The 10,406-nt window shown below is 34.7% G+C and overlaps 1 protein-coding gene across 1 annotated transcript; it reads left to right on the top strand.

Moving 5' to 3' along the window:
• The first annotated feature begins 3,085 nt into the window (after positions 1-3,085).
• LOC139854622 (uncharacterized) lies at positions 3,086-4,651 on the top strand. Its single transcript, XM_071843917.1, has one exon. It carries the CDS (start codon positions 3,086-3,088, stop codon positions 4,649-4,651), a length of 1,566 nt encoding a protein of 521 aa, XP_071700018.1.
• Positions 4,652-10,406: the final 5,755 nt, after the last annotated feature.

The following is a 10,406-nucleotide window of genomic DNA, read 5'->3' as shown; positions in this document are numbered from 1 at the left end:
CATTAGTGAATTCAAAGTTGGAATAGAATTGATGAACGAGAGCAGGAAAAAAAAACTTATCAAGCAAAAGGAAAGGAAGCCAACCCATTCTTCTGAATTCACGATCGATCTCTGGAAAATCTTGTAGTCTGACTTGTCGACCTTCACTAATAGGTCTATTATTTGTTGGTTGATTCATAGTGTGATTGTAGAGATGGAGATAGAGAGACTTGAATGGGTGGATATGGATGATAAGAGTGTGTATGGCTACTCTTTAAGTAGATCCACAAAGTTTTCCCGGACGACCCAATGTGGTCCGAAAATATATGATCCAATTATTGTACCGGAAAAAGAGGCTCCAAAAAAGGAAAGTGTCGTCCGGAAATATATGATCCAATTATTGTACCGCCCTAGTGTAACGGTGTTTATGTGTCGGTGTACGTAACGGTGTAATGTAATGTTGTTATGTAACGGTGTATTGTAACAGTGTTATACATGTGTCGGTGTATTGTTATAGTGTATTGTTGATTATGTAATTTATTAAGACCTTATTAAAATTTTTATACTATTACAAATATAAATCACTATTTTTTTTGTTAACGTCACTTTTATTAAAACAACATCACGGTTACAATTTTTTGAAACTACAGATTAAACACAATAACAACGAAATACTAGAAGATGCATGGAAGATGCATTGAAATAGTAGAAACTGAAATACTAGTTGAAAATGAAATACGACACAAATGCTACAAAAGTACAAATTAACATCAGTTTCAACATTTTTGCTTGACGTTTTGCGGTTTTGAGTGAACGTAAACCCTAAACCCTAAACCCTAAACCCTTAACCTTAAACCCTAAACCCTAAACCCTAAACCCTTAACCCTAAACCCTTAACCCTAAACCCTAAACCCTAAACCCTAAACCCTTAACCCTTAACCCTAAACCCTAAACCCTAAACCCTAGACCCTAAACCCTTAAACCCTAAACCCTAAACCCTAAACCCTAAACCCTAAACCCTCAACCCTAAACGATGATGATGACGATGACGATGATGATGATGACGATGACGATGATGACGACGATGACGATGACGATGATGATAATTAGGTTTTAATTAGGATCTAATTTATATAATTTATAAGTAAATAAAAAATTATTTAAGTGAATAAAATTAATTTTTAATTAAATAAAAATAATTTAGAAGTTATTTTTGATTAAATACTTATTTAATTATATAGATTTTATTAATAAATAATTTCACCAAATAAATAATAAATACTTAAGTAATTAATAATTTTGATTGAAATTAATTAATTATTTAAAAATTTCACCAAAAAAATGGCGCTGCACTTTTAGTTTCCCTCCAGGCCAGCTTTCCCGACGACAAGTCGTCCGGAAAGAGTCGTCCGGAAAAGTTTGGCCAAAAAAGCTGTACATCGAGCTTCTGTCGCCATTTAACAAAAAAAAATAAAAATTACTCCCAAACTCTTCAAGAAATCCGGCGATTTTGAGGTATTTCGAAGCAAATCCAACCAAATCCAACTCTAATAACACTAACAAAGGTATGTTCTTCATTATTTTTATTAAATCCAATTATTTTTTTACTTATTTTAGTTAAATCCGAAATTGTATGAACCCATTTGAGTTATTGCTATCAAATCCGAAATTTGTGTTTATGTTTTGAAGATTGTTGAGTGTGATTATGTTTATGCTCAAGAAAAACATGCTTTGAGTAATTACTATTAATTAAATCCGAATTTTGCTTAATTATGTTGAATATGTTTGTTTTTTAGGTTGAAAATTAAGTTATGTTGAAAATTAAGTATTTATTTAGTTAGTAAATTGATGGGTTTGATGATGAAAGTTGTATGTTTAGTTTGTACAAGTACAAGTATAAGTGTAAATGTTATTGTTTATGTTTATGCTTATGTTATTGTAAATGTTATTGTTTATGTTTATGTAAATTGATGGGTTTGATGATGAAAGTTGATGGGTTTATTGTTTATGTTTATGAAAGTTGTATGTTTAGTTTGTACAAGTATAAGTATAAGTGTAAATGTTATTGTTTTATGAACATTATTAGGTTTAGTGGTTAATTTCGGAATAGTTGTACCTTAGGTTCGAAATTAATCAATCCTATAGAATACCCATCCAAGGTTAATTTATTAGAAATTAACTTTGGAAGGTCCCCTTTTTGGGACTGCTTTCTGTGTGTTTTGTCTCTTTTAGGATGTGGATGCGTATAACTTATTTACTAGTTACAAAAATTATGGTACCCATTTTCCCTTTACTCCTACAAATATGCGTTTAATACGACATATTTGGGGAGTTTAGGGGAAATGCTGCCGAATTTTTGCTAACTATTAAATTATTTGTGCGCATCCATAGTTGAGACAAAATATTCAGAGAGTGGGTTAGGTTGCCTTCCATAGTTGGACCACCCGACTTTGATTATACATATATTAAGTGTTTTTAACTTTAAAGTTTTTTGTTCTTTTAAACTTGATTTAATTAGGTAATATCTATGATGATTGATAAGAGGTGGACTACTATACGACATACATTTAATCCTGACTTTATTAAAGGTCTTCATGCATTTATTGAGAGGTGTAACAACAATTTGGATTCGCACGGTAAGTGTAGTTGCCCATGTAAACAGTGTGGTAATACGGTTTTTCTTAAACCTAAACATATAAAAGCCCATATAACTAGATATGGGTTTGAACCCTCTTATACCATATGGTGGCACTACGGTGAACTACCACAACCACCCGAAGTACAGAACACAACGGACCCTCTAAGAAATTTCTTGCACGATATTCAGTTGGAGGAAGTTCCTAATTTTGAGGAGGAAAGTCCGAATGACGATGAGACTATGAATGACACGATCGCAACTGCTCTTGAGGATTTAATTGACTCCACCCAAACCGAGCTATATCCCAGTAGCAAGTTGTCCTCATTAGAGTTTTTAGCCAAGTTATCACACATTAAGGTCTTGAACAAATGGACGAATACTTCATTCGACCAATTGTTAGAATTACTCATACAATCACATCCCCCAAATAACACGATTCTGAAATCATTTTACGAAACTAAGAAGTAGATGAGAAAGATCGGTTTAGGGTATCAAGCGATACATGCTTGTAAGAATGATTGTTGTTTGTTTTATAAAGAATACCAGGATTTGGAAAACTGTCCAATATGTAAAGAGAGTAGATGGAAAGATGAACGCACAACGGGGAAAAAAGTTCCTAATAAAGTTTTGCATTATTTTCAAATAACTCCAAGACTAAAATGTTTGTGCAGTTCAAGATACACTGCAAAGGATACGACTTGGCATGCTACTGGGCGGTGCAATGAAGAGGGTAAGATGCGTCATCCGATAGATGGTCGAGCTTGGAAAGAAATTGACAAAAGATATCCGGATTTTGCACGTGAACCCAGAAACGTTCGACTAGGGTTGGCTGCTGATGGTTTCAATCCATTCGGCAACATGAATAATCCTTACAGCATGTGGTCAGTCATATTGACAACGTACAATACGCTGCCGTGGATATGTATGAAAGAAAGTTCTCTCATGTTGACTCTGTTAATTCCTGGTCCTAAATCACCTGGAAAAGATATTGATGTTTACTTGAGGCCTTTAGTTGATGAACTGAAGATTTTATGGTCCGAAGGGGTTGTTACACATGACTCAGTTACAAACACGTATTTTCAAATGAAAGCAATGCTTATTTGGACCATAAACGATTATCCTGCCCGTAGTAGTTTGTCCGGTTGGAGTGGCCAAGGCTATAAAGCATGCCCTACATGTAACGAGGACACTCCTGCTATGCGTGTGAAAAACAAAATTGTTTTTGTCAGTCACAGACCGAACCTTGAATCGAATCACCCATACAGAGAAAGCTTAGAATTCAATGATAAGGTTGATCATACCTCTAAACCTAGAAAGTTCAAAGTAGCTGATATCGAAAACCAACTTACAGATTTGTTGCTAGTTGGTAATCCCGGTAAAAATCATACAAATGTTGGTGAAAAAAGAAAACGCCCCCCTAATTGTCGTCACAACTGGACTAAAATTTCTATTTTTCGGGAACTTGAGTATTGGAAATATCTTCCACTGCAACACAACTTGGATGTCATGCATATTGAAAAGAATGTGTTGGAGGCTATTTTGGGTACCTTATTAATGAATTACAAGTCCAAAGACACTCACAATGCACGAGTTGACTTGGAAAAATTGGGTATTCGAAAAGATTTGTGGCTCAAACCTAAAACCAATGGTAAAAAAGATGGGCAATTCTTCAAACCTCTTCCCAAATACTCTTTAAAACCCGAAGACAGGGTAAGTTTTTGTAAATTCATTAAAGAAGTAAAACTTCCAGATGGGTTTGGATCAAACTTCAGGCATAAAGTGAACAAGGATAATACCAACATTACGAACATGAAATCTCACGATTGCCATATTATGATGCAACGATTATTACCGGTCGGAGTTAACGCGTTTTTGGACGAAACCATTTCTACACCAATAATGCAGCTATGCGCATTCTTTCAGCAAATTTGTGCTCGAGAGTTAATGGTGGCAGACATGTTGAAAGCTCAAAAACAATTTATTAAACTGTTATGTACTCCCGAGTTAATTTACCCTCCCGCTTTTTTGACATAATGATTCATTTGGTCATGCATTTACCGGAAGAGGCTATATATGGAGGGCATGTTTACATGAGGTGGATGTATCCAATTGAGAGATACATGAAAAAACTAAAAAATTATGTTAGAAATAAAGCTAAGCCTGAAGGTTGTATAGCTGAGGGGTACGTTGCCGATGAAGCATTAACTGCATGTTCAATGTCTCTTGAAGGTATACAGACGAGATTTAATCGTCCTGACATATATGCGGATAGGCCAATTAGGTCATGTGAGTTTCGTGTGTTCAACTCGTTATGTAAATTTATCAGTAAAGGTGTGTTCAAATCTCTGGCCCAGGATGTTCAGGATAAACTTCACTGGTATATACTCGACAATTGTTTTGACATCGAAGAATACAAAATGTAAGTCATTATACTAAAATATGAATTTATAATGACTTAACTGTGTAAACGTTGATCATACTAACAATTCTCTTTGAACATTTACAGTCGGTTTAAAGCAGAGAACCCCAATATGGACATGAAAACAAATTTTCCTAGTTGGTTCACCAACCAGGTAAACTCATTGTGTGTGTGTGTGTGTGTATATATATATATATATATATATATATATATAATTTACATTTGATAACTATTTTTTAATAGATACGTGAACTACGGTTAGTTGACGGATCGAAGTATAGCGATGAATTGATCTGTCTATCTGAAGGACCGGTGGGTACCTCAAACCATTACAGTGCCTGCAATGTGAATGGTGTCAGGTTTGTGGTTAGCAATCACGAAGATCGATGCACAACACAAAATAATGGAATTGCAACACTCGTAGATGCCGGTGCTCGTGTCTCTAAGTATTATGGTCGGTTGGAAGATATTGTTGAGTTGCATTATGGTGGTGCATTTAGTGTTGTGTTATTCAGATGCCGGTGGTTCAATACTGAGAACACCCGGAATCGTAAACGTACAGTTAAAGTGAATAACATAACTAGTATTGACACGAAAGATGAGTGGTATGAAGATGATCAACACATTTTTGCAACACAAGCTCAACAAGTCTTTTACATCGACGATCCTTCACAAACCTCTAGCAGCTGGAAGGTCGTTCATGAGGTACATCATCGAAAACTCCGGGATAGGGACATTGTCGAAGACACCATACGTGATGTTGTACACGAAACCAATTCATCCGATCTTAGCCTTGATACTGATTTAGATACTATGACTTATACAAGTATGAGTGTACCCGGAGAATCAATACCAATTCAGTTTGATCCACCAACACATGATGTTAATCCACCAACACATGAAGTTAATGATGATGAAGAAGTTGATGATGATGATGATGATGACATTTATGATGATGAGGATGATGATGATGATGATGATGTAGTGGCTGACGATGAGCTAAATCCCCAAATTCCTCTAAATGAAGCTTACTCTAGCGATGATGATAATTATTGATGTGTAATTCTTGTCATTTATCAAAAAACGCTTGTTGTTGTAATCAAATGTTTACTATTTTTATGAATGTTATTTCTATGAATGTCTTTTTAAATTTTTTGCATGAAATATATGTATATGTATACACACACAAACACACACACACACACACATATATATATACATATATAATGTATATATATATATATTATATATATGCATACATTATATATTTATACACACATATATATATATATATATATATATATATATATATATATATATATATATATATATATATATATATATATATATATATATATATATATATATATATATATATATATATATATATATATATATATATATGTATAAATGTATATGTATATATCATTGTTCTATTCACTTTATTTGTATTTATGCAGATGAATTTATTTGCTCTCATTTTCTTAATGCTCGGTGCTGGGGCCGGTGGCCATGATGACGATCCCCAACCCAATGCAAGGGGTAAACGTGGAAAAACTAAAAACATAAATTTACGAAAATTGAGAGATTCTCACGGACTACTCGACATCGACTTTGATTTTATGTAGAGAACTGTTGGGCCGATAGGCCCTAATAGTTCAATGTTTGTTAATTTGATTGCTAGTGTTGTTAGGTCCCCAAATTACCCGAAACATTACGCGTGTTGGGCGGATGTGCCAAGTTCTTCAAAAGAATTAGTTTGGATTAATATTCGCGTAAGTTTAACTAATTAGTACTTATACATATACATATACATACATATATACACGTATATATATATATACATATATACACATATATACATATATACACGTATATATATACACGTATATATATACACGTATATATATATATACACGTATAGGTATATATATATACACGTATAGGTATATATATATACACGTATATATATATATACACGTATATATATACGTATATATATATACACACGTATATATATACACGTATATATATATATATATATATACGTATATATATACGTGTATATATATACGTGTATATATATACCTGTATATATATACGTGTATATATATACGTGTATATATATACGTGTATATATATATACGTGTGTGTGTGTGTGTATATATATATATATATATATATATATGCGTTTCTTATATACAATCTTCTAATATATCTATTAATTTTTTTCGTAGAATTTCTTTAAAATTGACACTTGGCTACAATCGGAGAGAGAACAACAAGTCCGAGCTGCTATTAACAAGATAGCGGGGGATAGATGGAAAAACGCAAAAAGTGAACAACAAGGTTATTACAAAGACCTTGTAAGATCTTTTCCTAATTATATGAATTTTATTCGTTCCCACCCACCACCGGACGTTGATGCTGAACTCTGGAATCCTTTTGTTGACTTGATGCTAAACGAAGATTACCAAAAGCGTTGTGCGCAAAATGCACAAAACCGGTCTTGTGTCCAATACCACAGTTTGCATGGAAGCAAATCGATAATTAAACATTTGGTAAATTACTTAAACCTCCTTGTTTTTAATGATTTACATAAATGATAAAATGTTAGAAAATATGTTATTTAATTTATATACATTTAAGTTATTTTTTGTGTGTTTGTAGAACGATAATAAGGTAAAGCACAGTCTGCAACCTTTCGGTCCTATCAAAAATTACAAGCTCTTGCACAAACCCAAGGACGGAACCATTTGGACTAACGCTTTCAAACCAAAACAGGATTACGTAAGTAATAAATTTTCATAGATTTTGGTGTACTACATATAAATATAAATATAAGTCAAATGGTGTGTATATATATATATATATATATATATATATATATATATATATATATATATATATATATATATATATATATATAATATTAATATTTGTTTAACCTTGTAGAAAGAAATGAAATGATTGCTAAATGAAAACCCGGGAAGAGAAGAGACTGATATCATGGATGAAGTTTTGGGTGAGCGAACCGGACACCAACGCGGAGTGGGGCCAAAGTTACCAAAGTCGGCAAGTAATTCTGCATCTTCATCTTCTATCGGTCGGAGCCACCAACCACCAATGGAACCATACTACACGGCAAGTCAAATTGAACAAATCTTTCGTTTTAATAATCTTCAAGTCCCTCCCGATATTCAACCAAATTTTGGGTATCCTACCGGTACTTCCAATTCCAATACTCCGCGCCCGAGCCGTAACAATGATGATGATTTGTATGACGAACCATTTGCCGATTTGTAATTTGTTTGGTGTGTTTGAAGACAATTATGCTTTAGTTGGGTGTTTTTCCTGTTGATGCAAGACAATTATGTTAAGTTTAGTTGATTGGTAAACGATATTGTAGTTTTTCCGGATTTTAAAATGTATGGATAATTATTGTCGTGTTTGGATATTTTTTGGAATGTTATTGTGGTATTTTATGAAAGTATAATCATATTTTTGTAGCAGGTTTGGATATTTGAAATGTGCCGTATCGCATACGGCTGGAAACAGCAGAAACGATTTGGTCCCGAAACAGCAGGTGGCTTTCCGGACGACTAGTCGTCCAGGAAAAGTTGTCCGGGTTTTTTTTCTCCCTTTTTCTGTTATTGATAAATAAATAATAATAAATAATTAGCATTATTTTAATATTATTTCTTTCCGGACGATATGTCATCCCCAACCGTCGTCCGGAAAGAACGTCCACGAAGCCACCCGTTGAAAGTCAATGTGGGCCCCATCTTCCATCCGGGAAAAAAAAGCCGTCTGGAAAAACATTCCGGGACGAACCTTTCGGGACGACTAATTCCGGACGAGGTGTCGTCCGAAAATACTTTCTGGGACGAAAAATCGTCCCCAAGTGTCGTCCGGGAAGATCGTTTTTCCTATAGTGGACCAAGCTTCATTGAGTTCCCGGTCGACTACCGTGTAAACTGAAACAACCCAACCCGTATTTAAACCGGCCCGTAATTTTTTTTTCTTTAATCCATTAATATTTAGGTCCCAATTATGTTTCCAAAAGCATCTTTAACACTAATAATAAGTCCCATAAACTTTTAAAACATTTGATACATAGTTTAAATGTCCGAACGGGCAAACACGACCCGACTATTTTAATTTCTAACAAAACCGAGCATGGTGATTGGGGATACGCTACCCAATCCTAATCAATACAAAAGCACGTCTTCTAAAGCAAACTACGCAAGTCCACTAGTTCCCACGCTTACCCGAGCCACCGCCTCCAAGCCAATCTATAAAAATGTAAATAACAAGAGGGTAAGCTAACGCTTAGTGAGTGAGAATATACTACATACATATATACGCATAAAATGGACACACCACACAAATAATCAAATAACGCATACCGAAGCATCCAAGCATAAAGGCAAGCTAACCTAAGCATACCGTACGATCACTAAGCAACAAGCTAAAGATACATCAACAATTATAAATTCACCAACGATGATGTGAACAACGCCAATAAGCTACACCCGGAGGGTTAGCTACATCACAGCAATACAACAATATATAAAACAATAAATAAACGTCCAAGGTTAACCCCTTAACCCAATACCAAAACCGACTACCAATTACCAAAACGAAGATTGGCCGAACTACACAACCTTAGTAAATCCGCATCCACACGAGACTACTATCTTCAATAACACAACAACATCGAGGTTGGCCGAACTACACGAGCCTTAGTAATCCGTAACCACACGAGATCACTACCTCAATAAGATGACCGAACTACACGCGTCATCGTGAATCCGCATCCACACGTGACTCACTTCTCACATCAACCCTTCGCCATTGGGGTTATATAATTCACATCACAAGCACATGTGATAACGTACACACAATGTGCACCTTGCCAAACGGTGGTCAACCAAAACGCACAACCGTGCTAATTGGACCTATATACAAGTCCATCAAATCCATCTATATGTGAAGTGAGCTTTATAATCGAGAACCACTTCACCCGACCCGCACCCATCCTACACATACATATGCACATAGGATATTAACACTCACCTTGTCGTCTTGATGAATGCAACCGAATAATCCGCAACTCGCCAATGGAAACTACCTATTCCATTATCACAATGCAAACAACACAATTAGGGTGGACTTACAAACCAACCCAATTGACACTTAGTGCAAATTTCGACCCAAATGCACTTCTAAGTAAAACACATGCCCAAACTCGCCAATAATCACTAACTAGAGTGATAATGGTTCCAATAATGCCAATCAAACCCAAACATAGGTGTTAAACACCAATCTTGCCCAAATTGACACTCAAACCCAAATTTTAACCCATTT

This window comes from Rutidosis leptorrhynchoides, chromosome 6 (assembly GCF_046630445.1).
Source record: "Rutidosis leptorrhynchoides isolate AG116_Rl617_1_P2 chromosome 6, CSIRO_AGI_Rlap_v1, whole genome shotgun sequence".
Classification (NCBI taxonomy): Eukaryota; Viridiplantae; Streptophyta; class Magnoliopsida; order Asterales; family Asteraceae; genus Rutidosis; species Rutidosis leptorrhynchoides.
The sequence above is the reverse complement of the archived record's forward strand: the minus strand, read 5'-3'. Positions and strand labels throughout refer to the sequence as shown.

What these genes read in the sequence shown, in the direction of transcription:
- LOC139854622 (XM_071843917.1), top strand. Translation starts at nt 3,086, where the DNA reads ATGAGAAAGATCGGTTTAGGGTATCAAGCGATACATGCTTGTAAGAAT.